The sequence below is a fragment of the Nycticebus coucang genome, chromosome 7 (genome assembly GCF_027406575.1).
Source record: "Nycticebus coucang isolate mNycCou1 chromosome 7, mNycCou1.pri, whole genome shotgun sequence".
In the NCBI taxonomy this organism is placed as follows: domain Eukaryota; kingdom Metazoa; phylum Chordata; class Mammalia; order Primates; family Lorisidae; genus Nycticebus; species Nycticebus coucang.
The window spans coordinates 121,120,868-121,145,600 of NC_069786.1; the positions used below are offsets into that span (position 1 = coordinate 121,120,868).

Consider the following 24,733-nt stretch of genomic DNA (forward strand, 5'->3'; position numbering starts at 1 on the left):
CACTGTATATCAATCGTTTATTTTCCAAATAAGTAAAATGCCAAAGTTGGATCTTATTTCCTTAAATATTTCTGATTAAAATGTGTTTAAAATGTAGTGCTGCACAGGGATGAGCAAAGAAAAAAGTCAAAACAATAACAAAATGCCATTTCAAAGGCTCTCATAATTTTCTCTCAGGGCTGTAAAGTAGAGCTGAAATTTCTTTTCTTTTTTTTTGGCAGTGATTTTTTGGCCGGGGCTGGGTTTGAACCCACCACCTCTGGCATTAGGGGCTGGCACCCTACTCCTTGAGCCACAGGTGCTGCCCAGAACTGAAATTTCTAACAAGAATTTCGCTCCATAGTGTGAGGAAGACATGCCAAGCCCGGAATTCCTGAATCAGGCTTATCATTATTATTTTTGTCATTATTATTATTACCATTTGGCACATGTCTTCCTCACATGAACTTCTTCTTAGCCCATAGTGTGAGGAAGACATGTGCCAAATGGTAACTACCATGACAAAAACAATAATGATAAGCCTTGATTCAGGAATTCCGGGCTTGGCAACTGTTCCTGAAAAAATTATTTAACAAAAAGGAAATAAAAACTACACACTTAAAAAGTTCTGGGCGGCGCCTGTGGCTCAGTGAGTAGGGCACCGGCCCCATATGCCGAGGGTGGTGGGTTCAAACCCAGCCCCGGCCAAACTGCAACAACAAAAAAATAGCTGGGCGTTGTGGGGGGGGCGCCTGTAGTCCCAGCTGCTCGGGAGGCTGAGGCAAAAGAATCGCTTAAGCCCAGGAGTTGGAGCTTGCTGTGAGCTGTGTGAGGCCACAGCACTCTACCGAGGGCAGTAAAGTGAGACTCTGTCTCTACAAAAAAAAAAAAAGTTTATAGGAGCATTCTCAAAAGAGTAAAAATGAGGAAAAAAGATTAAAAATGAAATGGGCCAATGATACAGTAATTCAATAGCTTATATAGTCATTAAATATTGTCAAGATGATCTGGAACTCTGAGAAAATGTTTATGAAATGCTCAGTTTATTATTTTTTTAAAGTATTATACAGGGATTCCTTGGAGATACTGCATGTTCAGTTCCAGACCACTGCAATAAAGTAAATATTACAATAAAGCAAGTGACATGAAGGTTTTGGTTTCTCAGTGTATATAAGTTATGTTTAGGCTGGGCACAGTGGCTCAGGCCTGTAACCCTAGCACTCTGGGAGGCAGGGGTGGGTGGACTGCCTGAATTCAGGAGTTCAAGACCAGCCTGAGCAAGAGTGAGACCCCATCTCTAAAACCCATAGCTGGGCATTGTGGTGGGTGCCTGTAGTCCCAGCGACCCAAGAGGCTGAGGCAAATAGATCTCTTGAGCCCAAGAGTTTGAAGGTGCTGTGAGCTATGATGCCATAGCACTCTACCGAGGGTGACAAAATGACTCTGTCTCAAATAAACAAACAAATAAATGAATAAATAAATGTTATGTTTACACTATACTGTGTTCTAGTAAGCGTAGCAGTATCCCTAAATTAAGAAACACTTCATAACTAAAAAATGCTAACAATCACCTGAGCTTTAGCAAGTCCTAATCTTTTGGCTACCAGGGGGTTTTACCGCCACACTGATGGCTCTGACTGGTCATGGTGGTGGCTGCCAGATGTTGGGTGACTGTAGCAATTTCTTAACATAACAATAAACTTTGCTCCATCAATTGACTCTTTTTTTTTTTTTTTTTTGAGACAGAGCCTCAAGCTGTCGCCCTGGGTAGAGTGCTGTAGCATCACAGCTCACAGCAACCTCCAACTCCTGGGCTCAAGCGATTCTCCTGCCTCAGCCTCCCAAGTAGCTGGGACTACAGGCGCCTGCCACAATGCCCAGCTATTTTTTTGGTTGCAGCCATCATTGTTGTTTGGCGGGCCCAGGCTGGATTCGAACCCGCCAGCTCAGGTGTATGTGGCTGGTGCCTTAGCTGCTTGAGTCACAGGCGCCGAGCCCATCAATTGACTCTTAATTTTCCCAAAAGATTTCTCTGTAACATGCAATACTGTTTGATAGCATTTTACCCAGAGAGGAAATTCTTTCCAAATTGGAGTTTATCCACTCTAAGCCTGCCACTGCTTTGTCAACTAAAATCACGTAATATTCCACACTTGATCTTAGCCAAAGGCCAAGAAATGATAAAATCACGTAATATTCCAAATCCTGTCATTTCCACAACGTTCTCAGCATCTTCACCACAAGTAGATTCCATCTCAAGAAACCATTTTGTTTGCTAATATATAAGGAGCAACTCCTCATCAGTTCAAGTTCTATCAGAGAACTGCATAGTCACATCTTCAGGCTCCATTTCTCCTTCTAGGTCTTTTGCTATTTCTGCCATACCTGGAGTGGCTTCCTCCACTGAAGTCTTGACCCCCTCAATGTCATCCATCTGCATTGCAATCAGCTTCTTCCAAACTCCTGTTAGTGTTGATATTCTGAGCTCCCTCCACAAATCATGAATGCTCTTAATGCCATCTGAAATGGTGAATCCTTTTCAGAAGGCTTTCAATTTACTTTGCCAAGATCCATCAGAAGAATCACTATCTACAGAAGTCATAGCCTTACAAATTACAATTTTTTCCCTAAATAAATTCAAAGAGTGAAAAAAAAATTAAACGAAAATAAATAAACAATACCAAAATACAGAAAGGTCTAGGTTTAACTCTAAAGTTCTCTCTTAGTTCAACAAAATCCTGACTTTTGTGCTGAATAGGAATGGTGATTCTAACAAAATCTCTCACTGCCTCAAGGTTTATATTTAATTGGATCTAGTTGCAGCATGTAATATAATATGTAAGTGCTTGTCACAGATAATTGCAAATATATATATGACCAATTCTTTTTTTTTAATTTATTTATTTTTATTGTTAAGTCATAGCTGTGTACATTAGTGCAATCAAGGGGTATAATGTACGGGTTTCATATACAATCTGAAATATTCTCATCAAACTGTTCAACGTAGCCTTCATGATATATGAACAATTCTTTACCCCTCCCTGAATCCACGTCCTCTGTGCTGTGACTTTGCAGCTTCTTCCATCAAGAGATGGAATCTATTTCTATGAGCCTTGAATATGGGCTGGCTGGTGACGCTGCGCACCAGTTCTGAGACCAGAAGCTCTGTCTGCCCTCACTCCCTCTCAGGGAAGCCTGTCACGCCACACGAGCCAGAGGGGCCAGTGTGCAGGAGGGTGAACTGTGGCATGGACGACAGCCCAGTGTCCCAGCTGTACCCATCCTTGGTCAGCCTGCAGCTGGCTCACTCCCACACATGTGACAGAGACCAGCTAAGGTCAGCAGGCTAACCCACAGCTGGCCACAAGCATGACTGCGACTGGCTGAGGGCAGAAGGACCACCCAGGATATGGAAGGCTCATGGATGATAGCGAATACCTGCTACTTTATGCCACTGAACTTTGAGGGGGTTTGTCACATAGCAGGGGCTCAGGGATACCTTGAAGAATACTTAGCAATCTGAGGTTGAAGTTACAAAGAGCATTCAGCATTTAATGAGTGGAGTGTCAATGATTTCAAAATACTTAGCATACGAGGACGGACAATTTGGTTCATGAATTCATCCTAGAAAAAGAGCTACATACCTCAGTGCTGATTATCACCATGCTTACCTTCAAACTGCTCCCTGTGGGAAGCTGCGCACCAACAGGAGTGCCTAGTCCACCCAACAAAACACTTTTCTAGGATGAGTTTACAAACTCAATTGTCAGACCCTCATACAACAACAGCTCTGATGGCCATTCCACAAAGAGTTCCAAAACTGCTTTGCAGGATGGTCTAGGCACTGGCGTCTTAACAATCCTAACTTACACATCGACAAACAGACACAAACAGCACATGAGAGTTGCTGTCAGACCACGAGGCCACTTCATACTAGCCTATCACAGCAGCATTTCTTTCTTTTTTTTTTTTTTTGTAGAGACAGAGTCTCACTTTATGGCCCTCGGTAGAGTGCCGTGGCCTCACACAGCTCACAGCAACCTCCAACTCCTGGGCTTAAGCGATTCTCTTGCCTCAGCCTCCCGAGTAGCTGGGACTACAGGCGCCCGCCACAACGCCCGGCTATTTTTTGGTTGCAGTTTGGCCGGGGCTGGGTTTGAACCCGCCACCCTCGGTATATGGGGCCGGCACCCTACCGACTGAGCCACAGGTGCTGCCCCCCACACAGCAGCATTTCTAAAACTTGCTATCTTCTTAAAATTTCCTCAAAAAACACACCCTAACAGCTAAATTAAATCAAATTAACCTTCTTTAAATTTGAAGCTGATAGACAGGGACTATTCAATTAAAAAAATAATTTCAGAGTATACTCAACATTACAAAATATGCCCGAAGTCCCGATGTCTTATAATCTCTGGGAAAATAATGATGTTGAGGAAATCTCATTTTGGGGTTGCACTTGTAGATGCTGATACTATTTCACATCCAGGTAAATCTCCAAACATTTCTGTCACCTATAGCAAAGGATATTTTTTCTTAGTCTGACAGTATCTCCAGGACATAAAGACCAAATGTGTGATTCTGGCACCCTAGCTGGTTTCTGCAACATTAAGATATTTGCCTAAAAGAGACGAAGAATAGTATGGTTATTAGTCCAATCTGTTTTTATCAAATAAATAGCAATTTTCTTCAAATCAAATTTCCAGAACTCTGCCCTCTTTGTTCCTGCTGCAGAAAGAAATCTTTCTCCTTGGTTACACAGGGAGAAACGATTATTACTGAAAATTAAAAGGCAGGAAAAATAGCCTCTTTTTATAGAGGAGAATTAGACTGGCTGCTAATAAAAGTTCCATCCCCTCCCACAACCTAGGGAAGGACTACTAGACAGCTTCCGGGGTCTGTGACCATGATGAGTCACAGGCAGATCTCGACTGATGGGGAGGAAGGCCACCAGGTGACCCTGGCATCTGCACCACTCCTTAAATAAACAATGCCTCTCCAGAAGCAAGGTGGCTGCTTTTCTACCTGCAGATGTTTTCTTTTTGATTTAAGACACCATTCCTACTGTGATCTTTCCATTATTAGCATCAAAATGATTCTTTGTCACCCCTGTGACACCAAGAGGCTAAAACCATCCCAACTGCAGGAGAACACCTGTAATCTAGGCAGACTGCAAGAGCTGGGGTCCAGGAGATGTCCAAGCAATATTCTTTTTTATGTTAAAAAAAAAAAAAAAGATTCAAACTCTATCCATAGCCTCTTAAAATGCAAAATTAAACTAACTTAAAAGAAGCACAGTTTGAGGTAGTAACAAACAGTAGCCTATTTTAAAATTCTGTTCCATAGGTCTTTATTCCTAACAGGTTTTCTTTACTGATACAATAAATAACACTTGAGATGTTACTAAAAATGTTACACTGTTTTAGGTGGGGAGCATTAGAAAACGTTAACAGGTTACCACTTAATTAGTAAGAACAAACGTAAATGAGTAATGCTAATGTCAGAGCTGGGGAACAGCAAAAGGCTGCATTCATGTTAGAAATTGGTGATGGTGTAGGAAGGGTGGAGGATTTGGCAAAGACTGCACGAGGTATAATAGCATGTCAAAGGCCAGCCCAGTGGAATAGTGTTTCATGTTGTTAATGTTGTTCATTACTTGATGGACTCTGGGAGGCCAAGTCGGGGTGGATTTCCTGAGCTCAGGGATTCGAGACCAGCCTGAGCAAGAGTGAGGCCCCGTATCTACTAAAAGTAGGAAAACAAGCCAGTGTGGTTGCACATATGTAGTCCCGGCTACTCAGGAGGCTGGACTGCAAGCCCAAGAGCTTGAGGTTACTATGAGCTATAACACCACAGCGCTCTAGTCTGGGCAGCAGAGTGAGACCCTTGTCTCAAAAAAAAAAAAAAAAAATAGTGTGTCAACAAGTCCTGATAAATGAGTTATTGAAGCACAGGACAGTCAGTACTCAGAAGAGCGCTCCAGGGGGAGAACAGCACGGCAATATGAAGCCTCTTTGGGGCACCGCAGGTGTTCCAGGAATTCCACACTAAGTGGTCCTTTCTATAAACCATAACCCAAAAATGTCTTCATCCAAACTGATCTCACTCTGAGCACCCCCAACTACCCATTAGACTTTGCAACAGGCCTCTACTAGTGGAAGACAAATCAAATATAAAGGAGAGAAGCAAGGACAAATATATTCAGCCAGTGACCTTAAACCTCCAATTTCTGTGAGAATGGTCTGCTATAGATTCACACTGATCATAAAAGAACTGTTTTATATAAAATAGCACGTGTTCAACAAAGAAAAATCAGTATTTAAAAAGATTATCCCCTCCTGGCTTATTGTACCCTCAATGACTCCCCAACAATAAAACAAAAAAAGATTATCCTCAAAGTCCTTTTTACAGACATGATGAAATCAAGAGTCAATGAAAGGTCATAAGCAGGACAGAAATGGGACAAATGCCAGGTTGGAAATATGAGCTTGGCAGGACAGATTCACGTAGTGGATGCCCGGACTCAAGGAAGCCAGTTAATAGGCTTTAGAAGACAAGGTTTAAAACAGGAGGATGAGCACGAGGGTACTAATGAGCAGCTGTGCAGAAAAGAGCGCGCGCGCACACACACACACACACACACACACAGTTTTACTTCCCTAGGTGCACCTGTGTGCTCATTAGTTAGTTTCAATTTAATAATGAGTCCATGTGGCACTTGTTTTTCCATTCTTGCAACACTTCACTCAGGAGAATGGTCTCCAGGTCCAGATTATTGCAAAAGGCATTAATCCATCTTTTTTGTGGCTTAGTACTCCATTGTATACATGTAACATTTTGTTAATCTACTCAGAAATTGATGGGCACTTGGGTTGGTTCTACATCTTTGCAATTGTGAATTGTGCTACAATAAACATTTGAGTACATGTGTCTTTTTGATAAAATGGGTTCCTTTTTCCTTTGGGTAAATACCCAGTAGTGCAACTGCTGGATCAAATGGTAGGTGGAAAGCAACCGGGGGAGGGGGAGGAAGGGAATAAACCAGCCTGATGGGTCCTATGAATGATATTTGGGTGATGGGCACACTAGAGCCAGGACTCAAGCATTTACAAATATGATCCATGTAACCTAAAAATTCTGAACCCCCTTAATATTTTGAAATAAAAGAAAAGGGGGGAAAAAGAGTCACTGTGGCAGGCCTGACACTGCTGTCCTTAGAAGGGCCTGCTTGTGAGGAAGGCCTTTGGGTGGTGCCTGAGACTGGCTATCTGCAGAGTTTTCATCACTCCCTAACACTCAGGCTCATTGTGCTTAATACCCAGTCTGTACTGACCACCCTACAGGACCAGTTTCCAACTTTAGGTAATGAGCTGCTAAGGAATTTCCCCGGTAAGACCACCCACATGTGTTGTAATCCAATCTTAATTAAGCACATCCTGTGTGGCTCCCCAGGCAAGGCCTATTGGAAGCTTGTGTTTGGTTTCCTGTGGATTTCACCTCACCTCCTGATTTTGTCTTGTGTCCTTTAGTTATAATAAATAACAGTCACGTGCATGACTACTTGGTATCAGGCCTTTTAGTGAATCAGCGAACGTAGCCTTTAGAACCCCTAACACAGCAGGGGGAAGATTTATAAGGGAAACAAATGACCAACACAACTTGTAAGTAACCAAATATGGAAATAAAGAAAAGAAGAAAAGGCATGACTCAAAGACAGAAGGATTCCTTTTTCCTTTTTTTTTTTCTTGAGAAAGAGACTCACTTTATCACCCCTGGGGAAATCTCAGTGCAGGGGTCTTACTGGGGAGACTACTTCAGTTTAGTCCACCTTTTTTTTTTTTTTTGAGACAGAGTCTCACCCTGTCACCCTCGGTAGCACAGCTCACAGCAACCTCAAACTCTTGGGCTTAAGCCATTTTCTTGCCTCAGACTCCCAAGTAGCTGGGACTACAGGTGCCCACCACAACACTTGGCTATTTTTAGAGATGGGGTCTCACTCTGGCTCAGGCTGGTCTCCTGTGAGCTCAGGCAATCCACCCATCTCCACCTCTCAGAGTGCTAATGATGCAGGACAAGGCAGCACCACTACCTGCTGCCTTAGCCCTGGAGGTACTGAAGTTCCTGGGGATGGAGGAACCAGCTTGCTGGATGGGCGGGACACCTGCAGGGGAGATGGGGCACAGTGCTATCTTCTCCAAGTGGACTTCTGACTGGTCAGTTTCATGGATGGTGCCTTGATGTCTCCTCCACTTGCACTTCTGACTGGTGGATTTCCTGTCAGTTTCCAAGGCCTGAGAGTTCATTGGACAGCTGGCTGTAACTGACAAGACTCACACCCTAGCAGAACAACCCCCCTGCCACTATATAAACCCCTGAGCAGAGCCCAAGAACAGACCTTGAAGAGGGAGCGGGAGAGCTTGTTCCCCTCCTGGGTTCTCTCTGCCAGGAGGTTTGGTTTTTGTAGTTGTTGTAATTTTTGGTTTCTGTAGACAAATCCTGACTTACTACTGATCCTGTTATCTGTCAATTTATTCTTCAAATCCCCGAGACCAAGAACCTGAAATTCTGGTATCACTAGGATTATAGGCATGAGCCACTGCACCTGGCCACAGAATTCAGAATTCTAAGTAATTAAATTACTGAATTCAGGATTTAGTAATTCTAAGAATTACTTAGAATACTCCTAAAATAGTATTGCCCTGTTTGGGCAGGAAAATTTTTATTTTATCCTCGTACATGCATGAGCATATGTACACACATACACACAGTGAGTAGAAACATCTTTAGCTTTTGATAAGATTAAATAAATGTGAAATAAATGGCACTAAAAATACACATATTTTTTGAGACAGAGTCTCACTATGTTGCCCTTGATAGAGTGCCATGATGTCACAGCTCAAAGCAACCTCAAACTCTTGGACTCAAGTGATTCTCTTGCCTCAGCCTCCCAAGCAGCTGGGAATACAGGCACCCGCCACAATGCCCGGCTATTTTTTGTTGCAGTTGTTTAGCTGGCCTGAGCCGGGTTTGAACCTGCCACACTCGGTGTATGTGGCTGGCACCGTAACCACTGTGCTACGGGTGCTGAGCCGGCACTAAAAATATTAATAGCTAACACTCACACAGTGCTTTCTGGTGCCAGACACTATTCTATGCACTTTTTTTTTTTTGGAGCCAGAGTCTCCTGTGTTCCTTGGACTAGAGGGCAGTGGTGTCATCAGTTACAACTCACTACAATCTCAAACTCCTGACCTCAAGTGATCCTCCTGCCTCACACCCAAGTAGCGAGGACTTAGGCGCGTGCTGCCAAGCTAATTTTTCTAGTATTTTAGAGATGGGAGTCTTGCTCTTGCTCAGGCTAGTACTGAACTCCTGGCTTCAAGCCATCCTCTTGCCTCAGCCTCCCAAAGTGGAGGATTACAGGTGTAAACCCAGTCTATTCTATGTGCTTTAATTCACCTAGTGCTCAGAAAATCTTATAGGAAAGGTACTATTATTATCTCTAATTTTTGGATGAGAAAACTATAAGACAGACAGGTTAAGTAACTTGTCCAAGGTCACATGGCTGAGATTCAAACTCAAGCATTCTGGCTCCCCAGTCTCTGTTTTTAACTATGCTATTAAAAGAAAATGACTGCAGCCGGGCGCAGTGGCTCATGCCATGGTAATCCTGACACTCTGGGAGGCTGAGGCAGGTGAACTGCTTGAGCTAAGGAGTTCAAGACCAGCCTGAGCAACAGTGAGATCCCCTCTCTAAAAATAGCCAGGTGTTGTGGTGGGTGCCTGTAGTGCCAGCTACTCGGGAGGCTGAGGCAAGAGGATCCCAGGAATTTGAGGTTGTTGTGAGCTATGATACCATAGCACTCTACCAAGGACAACATAGTGAGACTCTTTCTCAAAAAAAAAAGAAAGAAAGAAAGAAAAGAAAAGAAAATGCAACAATGAAGGGCCATTCTAATAAGAGAAATAAATGCATTTCCACCCAGGCTTCCTGCCTTCTCTCTTCTTTGGTTTATTTTATAACGCAAATTAATGAGTCTACTTTCAGGTACTGCATGACAACTAAAATATAACAATTGGTTAACACCCTGGTTTTCTATATAAACAGTGTTCAGCTATGCCAGGCTTCCTCCTAAGTATAACACTTAAAAATCAAGTTGTGGGCAGCGCCTGTGGCTCAGTTGCTGGGCGCCGGCCCCATATACCAAGGGTGGCGGGTTCAAACCCGACCCCGGCCAAACTGCAACCAAAAAATAGCCGGGCGTTGTGGCGGGCGCCTGTAGTCCCAGCTACTCGGGAGGCTGAGGCAAGAGAATCGCTTAAGCCCAGGAGTTGGAGGTTGCTGTGAGCTGGGTGAGGCCACGGCACTCTACCGAAGGCCATAAAGTGAGACTCTGTCTCTACAAAAAAAAAAAAAATCAAGTTGTTTATTTAGGATTTTTTTTCCATATGAGCAATTAGTAAATATACAAGTTTCTCCCCCAAACCAGCTTAATACAATTAGAAATGTCTAGGACGAGGGAGGCACCTGTGGCTCAGTGAGTAGGGCACCGGCCCTATATACTAAGGGTGGCAGGTTCAAACCCAGCCACAGCCAAACTGCAACAACAACAACAAAAAATGTCTAGAATGAAACAAATATATTAAATACCTGGTATAATTTTTTTTTTTGCAAGACTCCCATCTCTAAAATACTAGAAAAATTAGCTTGGCAGCACGCGCCTAAGTCCTCGCTACTTGGGTGTGAGGCAGGAGGATCACTTGAGGTCAGGAGTTTGAGATTGTAGTGAGTTGTAACTGATGACACCACTGCCCTCTAGTCCAAGGAACACAGGAGACTCTGGCTCCAAAAAAAAAAAAAAGTGCATAGAATAGTGTCTGGCACCAGAAAGCACTGTGTGAGTGTTAGCTATTAATATTTTTAGTGCCGGCTCAGCACCCGTAGCACAGTGGTTACGGTGCCAGCCACATACACCGAGTGTGGCAGGTTCAAACCCGGCTCAGGCCAGCTAAACAACTGCAACAAAAAATAGCCGGGCATTGTGGCGGGTGCCTGTATTCCCAGCTGCTTGGGAGGCTGAGGCAAGAGAATCACTTGAGTCCAAGAGTTTGAGGTTGCTTTGAGCTGTGACATCATGGCACTCTATCAAGGGCAACATAGTGAGACTCTGTCTCAAAAAATATGTGTATTTTTAGTGCCATTTATTTCACATTTATTTAATCTTATCAAAAGCTAAAGATGTTTCTACTCACTGTGTGTATGTGTGTACATATGCTCATGCATGTACGAGGATAAAATAAAAATTTTCCTGCCCAAACAGGGCAATACTATTTTAGGAGTATTCTAAGTAATTCTTAGAATTACTAAATCCTGAATTCAGTAATTTAATTACTTAGAATTCTGAATTCTGTGGCCAGGTGCAGTGGCTCATGCCTATAATCCTAGTGATACCAGAATTTCAGGTTCTTGGTCTCGGGGATTTGAAGAATAAATCGACAGATAACAGGATCAGTAGTAAGTCAGGATTTGTCTACAGAAACCAAAAATTACAACAACTACAAAAACCAAACCTCCTGGCAGAGAGAACCCAGGAGGGGAACAAGCTCTCCCGCTCCCTCTTCAAGGTCTGTTCTTGGGCTCTGCTCAGGGGTTTATATAGTGGCAGGGGGGTTGTTCTGCTAGGGTGTGAGTCTTGTCAGTTACAGCCAGCTGTCCAATGAACTCTCAGGCCTTGGAAACTGACAGGAAATCCACCAGTCAGAAGTGCAAGTGGAGGAGACATCAAGGCACCATCCATGAAACTGACCAGTCAGAAGTCCACTTGGAGAAGATAGCACTGTGCCCCATCTCCCCTGCAGGTGTCCCGCCCATCCAGCAAGCTGGTTCCTCCATCCCCAGGAACTTCAGTACCTCCAGGGCTAAGGCAGCAGGTAGTGGTGCTGCCTTGTCCTGCATCATTAGCACTCTGAGAGGTGGAGATGGGTGGATTGCCTGAGCTCACAGGAGACCAGCCTGAGCCAGAGTGAGACCCCATCTCTAAAAATAGCCAAGTGTTGTGGTGGGCACCTGTAGTCCCAGCTACTTGGGAGTCTGAGGCAAGAAAATGGCTTAAGCCCAAGAGTTTGAGGTTGCTGTGAGCTGTGCTACCGAGGGTGACAGAGTGAGACTCTGTCTCAAAAAAAAAAAAAGGTGGACTAAACTGATGTAGTCTCCCCAGTAAGACCCCTGCACTGAGATTTCCCCAGGGGTGATAAAGTGAGTCTCTTTCTCAAGAAAAAAAAAAAAGGAAAAAGGAATCCTTCTGTCTTTGAGTCATGCCTTTTCTTCTTTTCTTTATTTCCATATTTGGTTACTTACAAGTTGTGTTGGTCATTTGTTTCCCTTATAAATCTTCCCCCTGCTGTGTTAGGGGTTCTAAAGGCTACGTTTGCTGATTCACTAAAAGGCCTGATACCAAGTAGTCATTTGAACCCCCAAAGTGCAGTATATGGGGCTGGCACCCTATTCCTTTGAGCCACAGGCACCGCCCCCTGGCATAATTTTTTAAAAAGGAAGATGCTAAAAAAAATTTCAGAAGTTGGCTTTCTATAATCTTTACTATTTCCCAACCTAAGTACAACATCTTAAAATATTTTAAAACACGTGAGATATGTCCTTGTTTGACTTAAGACAAACAAAATCAAGTTTCTTACAGTATGCAATCTCATCCTACAAGCCCCTGAAGCAATAGTATAAGCATGTTCATGTCCAAACTCTATTTTTCAAAAAGGAGGACAGTAGCCCTATAACCTTATTTCTAAGGCTCATGCCTGTAATCCCAGTGCTGGGGGGGAGGAGGGGGGGCTGAGGCAAGAGGATCACTTTAGCTTAGGAGTTCAAGACCAGCCTGAGGTAGATCAAGACCCTCTCTCTACTAAAAATAGAAAAATTAGCTGGGTGTGGTGGCCAGCACCTATAGTCCCAGCTACTTAGGAGGCTTGAGGGCATGGCACTCTAGCCCAGGAGACAGAGCAAGGCTCAGTGGAGACTATCATTGGATCAACTGTGAAAATTCTCAGTGCAGTCCACAGCACAGAAGGCCACGCAGCAAACCCGTTCGTGGCTGCTGTCTCACCACATTTCAGTACTGAAAGTGGAGTCTCGTTTTCTGTTTCCTGTAACAGAAAAGTCACAAACGTAGTTCAAATTCTTAAACTTGCTACTGAATTAATTTTAGTTTTTTTTCCCCTTATAATTTTCTGAATAGAAAGATGGTCCTACTTTATTGATTCAAGAATTTAAGGAATTTTGGGTGGCGCCTGTGGCTCAGTCGGTAAGGCGCCGGCCCCATATACCGAGGGTGGCGGGTTCAAACCCGGCCCCGGCCAAACTGCAACCAAAAAATAGCCGGGCGTTGTGGCGGGCGCCTGTAGTCCCAGCTGCTCGGGAGGCTGAGGCAAGAGAATCACTTAAGCTCAGGAGTTGGAGGTTGCTGTGAGCTGTGTGACGCCACGGCACTCTACCCGAGGGCCATAAAGTGAGACTCTGTCTCTACAAAAAAAAAAAAAAGAATTTAAGGAACTTTAAATTCCAAAGTTCAAATTCTTAGTTCCAGAGTTCAGGTAATTTAAACTGAAGTTAAAAATGCAAATTTAGGTTCAGGCTTAAATACTAATTTAAGTTTAAATAAAAGAGCCTAAGATATTCATTATTCTAACAAAATACATTACCTCATGAAGGCTTCTACCCAAATCTCTGACTGTCCATCTCACTGATTACCTGTGACTCCAGATGTAACAGAATTAAGGTTTGTTATTCCACATCGCTTGATGCTCTTTGGGGGTTGACTGTATTTAGCTCTCACATGTAGTTTGCTTATACAGAAATTGGCAGGTATGTGTGAATGACCCCAGGTAAATGTATCCCAGAAACTGACAAAAAGATGATGAAATGTAAATAGATGGCATCCTTTCCCGTGTGTCCACATAGGCAAGCACAGTGACAAATAACCAACCCTCCCTTCCTGTGGCACAGTGCTTTGCAAAGTGTCCCTGGACCAGCAGCAGCATGGGCATCAAAATCATCTGAGAACTTGGCAAAAAAGGCCAACGTTCAGGCCCCACCTGCCTTTCCAAACCAGAGACCCAAGGGAGAGAAGGGCCAGCAATCCTGGTTCCACAAGACTTCCAGGTGACTGTGATGGGTGCTTAAGTTAGGGACCCAGTGCTGCAGAGAGACCAGGTAGGCAAGTACAGAAGCCTGGAACAGGGTTTCTCCAATATGGTGCTACCGACATTTGGGGCATCAGAGGGTGCAGAGCAGCATCCTGGCCTCTACCCAGATGCCAGTAGTATCCAGTCCCCATTAGTGACAACCAAAAATGTCCCTAGATATTGCCAAATATCCCCTGCGGAATGGAGGGGTAAAATCACCCCCGGTTTAAAAAAAAATAGCCTACCCAGGCAGATGGATTGCTTGAGCTCACGAGTTTGAGACCAGCCTGAGCAAAAGTGAAAGCCCCACCCATTTCTACTAAAAATAGAAAAACTGAGGCAAGAGGATTGCTTGAGCCCATGTTGGAGGTTGCTATGAGCTATGATGCCATGGCACTCCACTCAGGGCAACAACTTGAGACTCTGTCTCAAAAAAAAAAAAAAAAAAAAAATCACTAGCCTAAACTTAAGTTCAGAAATAACAATAACTAACTTTTATTCGTTTTTTTTTTGTAGAGACAGAGTCTCACTTTATGGCCCTCGGTAGAGTGCCATGCATCACACAGCTCACAGCAACCTCTAACTCCTGGGCTTAAGCGATTCTCTTGCCTCAGCCTCCCGAGTAGCTGGGACTACAGGCGCCCGCCACAACACCCGGCTATTTTTTTGTTGCAGTTTGGCCGGGGCTGGGTTTGAACTCACCACCCTCGGTATATGGGGCCGGCGCCTTACCTGAGCCACAGGCGCCGCCCCAATAACTAACTTTTAAAAGCCCCTTTTTTCTACCAGTTCAGAACCAGACCTACATATTTTACTGCACCCAGTCCCACCCCTCCCCCATACGGTGGGTCTAGTCACCTTCCCTGATTCAGCAGATCCAAAATTCAGTAAAATCAAAAGTGTGTGTGTAAATTGTCCCTGCAAGCTCATTTGATTCTAAAATGAGACTACTGGTAGCCTATGACAAATAGTCTGACTTTAGGAAGACCTTCCTATCTTTTACTTTTCCTTTCAAAATGCTCTTGGCTAGTTCTCACTGCTTTTGGCTTTTACAAAGTGAATTAACTTCAACTAGATCTTACTTACTTTAAATGTTAAAAGTTACTTTTCTGAGCATTAAAGCAAAAGTTATATAGAAATGGTATAAACCAGTTTTTTTTAAACCCCCAAAACTACTTAGAAAGGAAGAATAACTGAATCATGGCAAAAGTATAAAGGATCCTGGCACTTTACACTTGCTGCCGGAGTAGTCAACTACTGACTGATACGGCCCAGACTCAGTTTCTCCAAATGTATAGAAAACCCAGGTGCAAGGCAGCAAGAACTAGGGCCTCAGCATCAGTCCTGGGCTCAACGACAGTCCCATCGCTTACCACCTATGTGATTTGGGGTAGTTACTTCAATGCCTTTTTTGCATTCATTTTCTGACCTGCCAAATGGTTATTACGATATGATACTCCCAGCAAGAGCTGGGACAGCATCTGCAATCAAATGCGTTACTATTTCTACAATAAAATAGATGAATATTCACACTGTATGTGATAAATAAAGATTAGAAATAGTCTCATGTGTTCAAGTCAAATTTTAGCACCAAACGAGTTAGCAAGGCTAATTTACACACATACACAAACACACACAAATACAAACTTTTGACTTTTGCAATATACTGAATGTTGGATCTGCTGATGGGGGAAGGTGACTCAACCCTCTTTATGGGAGGAGGGTGGTGAAGACTGGGTACAGTAACACATGTTGGTCCAACTCTGTACTGGTAGAAAGAAGAGGCACTCACCAGGTTAGCTAGTGTTATTTTCCACGGTACAAACTCCCAGGAGACTGTCATTGGCTTGTTTTGAACTCTTTGATGGTTTCTCACTGCCTACAAAATAAAGTCCAAATTCCGAAGAGCAGCACACAGGGAAGGCCTTTCAAAATTGGACACTGGCCTTGGTACTCTACCCTGCCAAAGCCATCCATACAACTTTTATTCTAGTCATCTAAAAATATCTACGGTTCTTTACCCCTGAAAATTTCCTCCTGACTCTGCCTCTGCCTGGACCCGGGATATGCATCCTTCTTTCCTTCCTACAGACCACTCCTCGATCCATGAAGATGTGTTCCAATGATCTGCTCTGGGAGGTTTCCTTGATCCCTGGCCTCAGTCTAAGAAGCCTCCTCTGTGTCCTTCCAGCACCCCAGTCCATAAAACCATTTTTTCACTCGACTGTCCAGCCCCTGGGAATAAGCAGTATAGGTGTCAGCTATCTTTCTACCGCAGATCTAAAAAGACCCTGGTTAAGTGTCTGATGAATAACTGAATGAGGAGGAGAGGTCAGTGTCCACTTCCTCGGAGGTATATACTAGTTTCATCAGCTCCAGGGCCATAAAAATCAATGAATCAGAAGTTAGATGAGGGCAGGTACCATGGCTTTTGATCCCTGTTGTATTCCCAGGGATCAAAATAAACACAGTATTTCTAAAGAGAAGAATTAATGAGTGAGTGATGAGTGTGAGACATATTTACGACAATGTGAAAACAAATCACCAAGACCTACAACAGCCACACACAAAAAACCCCCCTCAGTTTTGTACTTTCATTAAATCTCATAAAGTCTGGCACCTACTAAAAGGTGGTCCTACCTTCAAATTTCCGTGGGACTGAAACACAAATTGGAAACCTGAGGTGCCCACTCTGAGCCACTGCAGTCACCCTCCAGGGCCCTGCAGTAACAACAGTGCAAAAGAGCAAAAACGAACTGATCTGAGGCTCCCCAGAACACTTTGGTCCCAGAGCAGCTTAGTAATCACTTTCTATAAAACATTTATCAGCACTGCTCCTGGCCAGTAAGCTCAAATATTCAGCAATTTACCCAACACACATGAGTCACGAACAAAATATTTCACTGAACAAAAACTGTTAACTTTTAAATAGCACTGCCTGCTTCTGTTTTACATTCCCACCTTCTCAGTATATCTCCTTGTCTCTCCCACTCCCTTCTTGCTTCACAGTCTGAGGTCCAAATCGGAGCAATCACTCCCCACCTTGTTTGAGGTTACCTACATGCCAAGGGACCAGACGGGCCACTGGCTGCTCATGACAAGCTCATCATCTAATTGAGGGAAAAGGTACAAATGCACTCAAAAGTGAAATCCAAAGGTCAATCGGGAGCTGGGGGCTTCAGGTTCTCTCTCTACTCAGGACAGACCTTCAGTGTCTTTAGACAGCAGGACTATACCTTCAGCTTCAAGAGAACAGCAGAACCTTCCAAATTCCAGAGAGCCTGTGGACTTTGGGAATATCACTCCCTAAGCCTATTCATTGTATCAAGGAAGCACAGTTTCACTCAGGAGACATCAAACATTTCCTTCAAGTTCCCTATGGAAAGGCATTAAGTTTTAAACCTTCAGGGTTTTAAAGATTCTAAAAGTTTTCAAACAATATTGCTTCCGTCCAATTATACAGCCTGGAAGACCAGAGAGCTGCTGAGTAGTCCTAGTTTGCGTTTCTGGCTTCACAGGTATATCTCTGTGACTTCAACTAAGTAGCTTCGCCCCCACCGGCCTCGGTTTCCTCTTAAGCAAAAAAAAAAACGAGAACACTGGACCAAAGAAGCGTTTCCGAAAGACATCTAAGTAGAAGAGAGGACTTTGTGTGAACACAGATTAACATATTTTAGTTATCAGTTTATTCTTTATGGTAAGTAAGATTAGTTTTCCTAATACTGGAGATATAAATACAATTTCCTTTTAAAATAAAAGCATCTACGTCTTTTTAAAAGATGAGTTGCTATTGCAAAAAACACTGTAAGGGCGGGCTCAGGAGCTCCAGTAGCTGTGTCAAAAATAACTGATCTAGAGGCCCAGTGCTGTGCGAAAGAGAGGTGGGCGAGCCCCCCGAATAAACTAGAAGGAAGAGAGCGAAAGACCTTTGAGGTTCCTTCCTTGCAAGGAGGAAATCCCGGGTACCAAGGCCCGCGGTGAGCGGCCGCCAGTCCTCCGGGCCACCGGGGGAGACGACTTGGAACTAACCCGGGATGGACCAGAAACATCTGAGAGACAGAAATCCGCAAAGGAAACACCCTGGGAAAGTCAGCGCAGCGGCGCGGCGGGACGGGGTCCCGGGCTGGAGGGGCGCCTTTGGGACGATGGTCCCGGGGTAGAGAGGAGGCGGGGACGGGGTCCCGGGCTGGAGGGGCGCCTTTGGGACGATGGTCCCGGGGTAGAGAGGAGGCGGGGACGGGGTCCCGGGCTGGAGGGGCGCGTTTGGGACGATGGTCCCGGGGTAGAGAGGAGGCGGGGACGGGGTCCCGGGCTGGAGGGGCGCGTTTGGGACCATGGTCCCGAACTGGAGAGGCCCGGCGGGGACCGAGCCCGGGGTTGGGGAGATGTGGCTGAGGTCAAAACCGGAGGACCCGCGGGAGGGAACCGGGAGTCCAGCGAACAGAGGGGCGCGGCGGGGCCGCCGGCCACGCTTCCCGGAGGACGCCCCCGCGCGGATCGGCGGGCGCCGCGGCTCCCCCGTCCCCACCTCCCGTCGCCGCGGACACGGGCCGCCCCCGTGCGCCTCGCTCCACGCAGCCCCCGCCGGCCCTACCTGTCCTCGCTGGCTGTGATCACGCCGTCCTCCTTGGGAATGAGCAGCGCGGTGGTGACGGTGTCCTGGTGACCCTCGATCTTGCTCAGCAGCACCGGGCGGCTGCTCTGCGGCCTGGAGTGGATCTCGGCCGCCATGTTCGCGCGGCGGCGGCCTCCCGGGCGGGCGGCCCATCAGCTGACGGCCGGGCGGGCGGGCGGGGCGGCGCCGGTTTCCCCTTGGCCGCCGGGACCGCGGGGGAGCCGCGCCGCCGTAAGCTCCCGAGTGCTGCCGCCGCCCGCCCGTATTGCCTGGGGAAGTCGCGCATCATAAAACTGCAAGGCCTAGAGAGGACCACAGAGGGCGCCCGACGAGAAATGGGAAAGTGTTGAGTCCTTCAACCCGGAAGGAATTGAGCTGGTGGCAGAGAGGAGGAATCGTCTCCCAAACCAGAGCCTTCAGAAATACCACTGCTGCTGCTATACTTCATTTTAAGAAGCCATTTTTTGAAGACACATCGTAATTTCGGAAATATTAAAATGGGAAAAATACAATGGACTTTAAAATCTTTGAACCACAGTAGATGATGTTTATTGAGCATTGACTATATATCAGGCACTATCCCAATTTTTTTTTTTTTTTTTTTTTTTTGCATAGGTTATTTCAAAGCCTGGTATAACGAGCCAGGCTTTAATGTTGCTAGGAGATGACTGCATAAACATAAACATCAGACAAGAGCTCTCCATAATCATGTCTAAACACAGCCAAAACATAAACGTTGTGCAAACCACAAAAATGACCCAACATCCCCCATCCTGGCTAATATGAATGACTCTTATTTCTTTACCAATTATGTTTGCTTCTACCTAGTCTTCCTTCATCTAGACAGGATTTACTAAGATAGCCACCCTTAGAGTGATACCCACTTTCTGGCAACATTCTTCAACCCTTCCCAGTCACCTAACACAAACCCCAAACCTGTAAGTCCATTCTAACATTCTCTTACCCAAATGCTCCACAGTTCCCCATGGCGTGTCTTCTCCTTCCAACAAGAAAACCTACAGGCATGTTGCTAGTGGTTTGGGCTGGAGGACATCAACAGCTAGTAAGCCACAACTGGGATCCAGGAAATCAATGACTTCAGACACCTCCCCTCTCCACCCATCCCCTACAACGTATTGTTCCGATGCCCGAATTGTAAAATTGCACTAGAACTGTACTGTCCACGTGGAGCACTTGAAATGTGACTCGTCCAAATTGAGATGTGGTGTAAGTAAGTGTAAAATACACAGTAAGTTTTAAAGGCTTAGTATAAAACAACAACAACAACAAAAAAAACAAATATTTCTTTGCTAATTTTATATTGGTTGCATGTTGAATGATACTATTTTAGTTATATTAAGTTAAATAACATATGAGCTTTCTTTTTATTTTCTAAGATGGCTAATAAAAGTTTTAAGTTACAGATGTACAGATGCTATTTCTACTGGCCAGTGCTGCTGCAATAGTATATTCTTATAATAAAGTTAATGGCCTGTATTCATAGATTTAATTATTCATATTCATAGTCAACAAACATGTATTGTGTACCTACTGTGTGCCACATGCTAGCACAATGAATAAGACACAGTTCTTACAAGGCTTGGACAGTGTAATGACTAGCCGGGCTAGTGAACAACTCTGTTTAATCAACAAATATTTCTGGGCAGCACCTGTGGCTCAAAGGAGTAGGGCGCCGGCCCCATAATCCCAGAGGTGGTGGGTTCAAACCCAGCCCCAGCCAACTGCAAAAAAAAAACAAAACAAATATTTCTAGAGTAGCTGCTACAAGCCAGGTACCATTCTACATGCAGTTGTGCTCGAGAGAGGCAAAAATCCCTCTACTGTTAGGATTTACATTTCAGTGAAGGAGTCAGATAATACACAGAATCAATGAGTAGATAACATACTATATAAGAAGATGTTAAATGCTATGGGGAAAACAAAGCAGGGGAGGGTGATAGGGACTATAGGTAATGCTGCAATTTTCAACAGAATGGCACGGTACATGCAGCAACACACTGCACAGATCCACCTTTAGGAAAGAAGAGGGCTCATCACTCTGCCCACCATGCCTCAGCCATGCCCTTCACAGATCAGCCCACATTCAGTGACCAAACAAGACGGGGACATAAAGGCCTGACGGTCTGGACATACCGGCGAGCAATACTTGCTCACGACTCACTCCTGGATTGCACAAGCCTTTGCCAGTCATATTGAAGCTGTTTTCTCCTGTCTAATCCTACCACCCCACCCTCCCTTCACAAGTGTCTATCCCTGTGCACCAACTTCTATCACAGTCTCTGCTTCTAGAAGATGCAACCTGAGACAGGTGGCCAGTGAAGGTCTCACTGAAGAGTGACATTTTGACCCAAGCAGGAGAGGAGGGAGGAAGCCATGTGGAAATGTGGGCACGGTGTTATCCTGGAAAAGGAAACACACATGTCCTGAGGTGAGCACATGCCTGGGGTTTTGTAGGAACATTAGGGCAACCATGAGGCTGCAGCAGAACAAAGGAGTAGAGAGGAGGTCAGAGATGTCACCTCCAGCCCACACCCAGCTTGAAGGCCATTGTGAGGACTTTGGATTGACTTTAAATAAGATGGGAAGCCATTGGGTGGTTTTTTTTGTTTTTGGCCGGGGATGGGTTTGAACCCACCACCTCCAGCATATGGGGCCGGTGCCCTACTCTGTTGAGCCACAGGCGCCACCCGGGTGGTTTTGGTTTTTAAATTTGTTTGTTTGTTTGTTTGTTTTGAGACAGAGTCTCAAGCTTTTCCCCTGAGTAGAGTGCCTTGGCATCAGAGCTCACAGCAACTCCCAACTCTTGGGCTCAAGTGATCCTCTTGCTGTGGTTTTCCAATTTTTAGTAGAGATGGGGTTTTGCTTTTTGGGTCGGGTTGATCTTGAACTCTTGAGCTCAAGCAATCCATCCGCCTCGGCCTCCTAGAATGCTAGGATTATAGGAGTGAGCCACCGCGCCTGGCCCATTGGATCGTTTTGAGCAGAAAATTGGTTTAATCTATTGTCCATTTAAAAAGGCAAGAGTGGAAGCAAGGTGTCAGTTAGAAAATTAATGAAATAAAGCAGTTGAAAGATGATGGTGGATTTTTAAGAGTGCTGAGAAGACATCAGATTCTACATTTCTATAGAAGGTGGAGCCAGTGACATTTGTTGGACATAGAACATGAAAGAGTTAAGAATGACACCAAGATTTGTGGGCTGAGCAACTAGAAAAATGGAGCTACTATTTACTGACCTGTGGATAATGTTGGAAGAGCAGGTTTGGAAGAAAAGAGAGTTCTGGCTGAGAGATCAGCCAGAGCAAGAGCAAGACTCCATCTCTACTAAAAATAGGAAAACTAGCCTGGCGTTGTGGTAGGTGCCTGAAGTCCCAGCTATTCTGGAGGCTGCGGCAGGAGGATTGCTCAAGCCAAGAGTTTGAGGTTGCTGTGAGCTATGAGGCCATGACACTCTACCCAGAATGACAGAGTGAGACTCTGTCTCAAAAAAAAAAAAGAAAGAAAAAGAAAAAAGAACTGGAGTTCAGTGTGGGGCATAGAAAGCTTGAGATTCCCATCAGGTCTCCATGTAAAGGTACTGAAGGTGCTAAGTAGACAGATAACACGAGTTTTAAATGCACTACTAACATTAGAGAGATCTGGGCTGCAGAGATAACTCTGGGAGTTAAAAGCATATGGATGGAGAGTTCTGGGCAGTTCTGGGCCCCTTGGGGGCAACCAGTGCTGGGCAGCAGAGTAGAGAAACCAAGGTTACATTTGATCTAAAGGCAACAGGACGGTCTAAATTAAGAGAGAAAGAGGGCATTTCCAACAAATTGTTCAAAAACTTTAATCAGGACTTTGGCCTGTTAAAGTAAATTAAAATGGAAAGCAGAGCTAAAGAATCCCTGAACAAACAAAACCAGTCAGGCCTCATGAGTGACCTTAACCTTGCTTGTTCTGGAAATACAAGTGAACCTTAACTTGTTCTATTTCTTGTAAACACATAGATTAAAGAAAAACAGAATTTAAGATCAACCACTCAGAAGCAGCTAATAAACATAATTACGTAACTAGGGACTTTGCAGTGAGACAGATCAAAGAAAGCTACTTCATAACTGTAACCAAATACTTTCTTTGTATCACTTCTGTATTTATTCCATAAAAGCTTATTCCTTACCCCTTTTCACTGAAGTCCCTGAAACACATCTGGTTTGGAGCTGTCTAATTCATGAATCCCTTTTACGCAAATAAATCCTAAAAAAAAAAAAAAATCATGCCTCAGTTTACCTTTTAAACATGACTCACGGCCTGAGCTGTCCTATAAACAGAGAAGATGACTCTTCACTCACATTGGTTCACTAAGGTTCTGATAACTCTCATCTCGCACAGTAGTAGTGAGCTGACCTAAAAGAGTGAAGCTGATCCAGTTTATTGAAAAGGCAGCTACCTGGGCAGCGCCTGTGGCTCAGTGGGTAGGGCGCCAGCCCCATATACCGAGGGTGGTGGGTTTGAACCCGGCCCCGGCCAAACGGAAACAAAAAATAGCCAGGCATTGTAGTGGGCGCCTGTAGTCCCAGTTACTTTGGGAGGCTGAGGCAAGAGAATGGCCTAAGCCCAGGAGTTGGAGGTTGCTGTGAGCTGTGTGAGGCCATGGCACTCTACGGCAGGCAATAAAATGAGACTCTGTCTCAAAAAAAAAAAGGAAAAGAAAAAGCAGCTGCTTCTTTGTGATTTCTTCCAAAATACATGTAAAACATTTAGCTGTAACATATCTTGAAGAGAACTTATGTGAACAAATTCTAAATGTGGGTCACCTTTCTACCATATTTTGTAAAATCAGTGCTTAAATACAAAAAAATTTTTTAAGTATTATACATACATAGTATTTAGAGCCATGAGCATACATCAAGTCCAGAAGGGAGTGTTATGAAAATAAAGAAGAGGTACAGAGACAAAGACAAAGACTTTGGAGACAGCAACATTTGGAGATCTGGAAGAACAGAAGAGGCAGAACGGAGGCTGGGCGAGGGCCCAACAAGGCCTGAGGAAATGGATGCAGTGTGTGTCGACCTGAAGACAAAGGAAGAAGGTGTTCTAAGAAAGAGGAGTGGTCCACTGTGTCAAATGCTGCAGATTAGTGCAAAGTTTTCCCTTGTGATAATAGGGGCAGAATCTGATTGGAGTGGGTTCAAGTGGTGATAGCGGAAGATCAACAAACACAGACTCTTGGAACTGAGGGACTTGAGATCCACAGAGGAGTTGATTTCTGAGCTGCCTTATTGGATTAGAAGGCGGAATGTATGAATAACATTCTACACTGGACTGCCAGCCATGTGATTATAGACAAGTCACTTTGCCCTAACTGGGGAAAGAGTGTGATCTTTACAGTCAGAGAGTTTTGCTGTTAACTAGCACAGAAGTCTTTAGCAAGCTGGTTGGTGTCTTTACCGCTTTTGCATTTCTTTTTTTTTTAACTGGAGAAGTATCTTTATTGGCTGGGCAGCCTACTTGAGAGGGATGAAGCGGGAGGAGTGGGTGGCCCCTATACCAGGACGGCCATGCTTCACAGGCTTGTAGGTGATGGAGAACTCCCCGAGGTAGTGACCGATCATCTCAGGCTTCATCTCCACCTGGTTGAAGGTCTTGCCATTGTAGACGCCCACCATGCTGCCCACCATTTCAGGTAGGATGATCATGTCCCGCAGCAGGTGTGTCTTCACCACCTCTGGCTTCTCCATGGGTGGTGCCTCCTTCTTGGCCTTACGCAAGCGCTTCAGCAGTGAGTGCTGCTTGCGGCGCAAGCCTCTGTTCAGCCGCCGCCGCTGGCGGGCACTGTAAAGCTGCGTCAGCTGCGCATAGGACATATCCAGCAACTGGTCGAGATCCACGACACGGTAGGTGAACTCGCGGAAGGTCCACTTCTTTTTTGTTCCACTTCTGCCAT

The 24,733-nt window shown here is 44.8% G+C and overlaps 1 protein-coding gene and 1 pseudogene across 3 annotated transcripts in view; both read right to left on the reverse strand.

The window, feature by feature from the left end:
- The window catches only part of WDFY1 (WD repeat and FYVE domain containing 1), a 66,768-nt gene extending 47,774 nt beyond the window's left edge, over nt 1–18,994 (reverse strand). Inside the window, exon 1 of one of the 2 annotated variants that reach the window (XM_053597583.1) lies at nt 18,767–18,994. In XM_053597583.1, the coding sequence (XP_053453558.1) occupies nt 18,767–18,903 (137 nt within the window). In that variant the 5' untranslated portion in view covers nt 18,904–18,994. Of the gene's footprint in view, nt 1–16,812; nt 16,835–18,766 lie in introns of those variants that run through there. The other variant, XM_053597585.1, reaches the window with a different exon arrangement.
- Nucleotides 18,995–24,270: 5,276 nt separating this feature from the next.
- Nucleotides 24,271–24,733, reverse strand: LOC128590288 (40S ribosomal protein S15-like; annotated as a pseudogene). The gene has a single exon (XR_008381254.1). The product of XR_008381254.1 is annotated as a 40S ribosomal protein S15-like (transcript).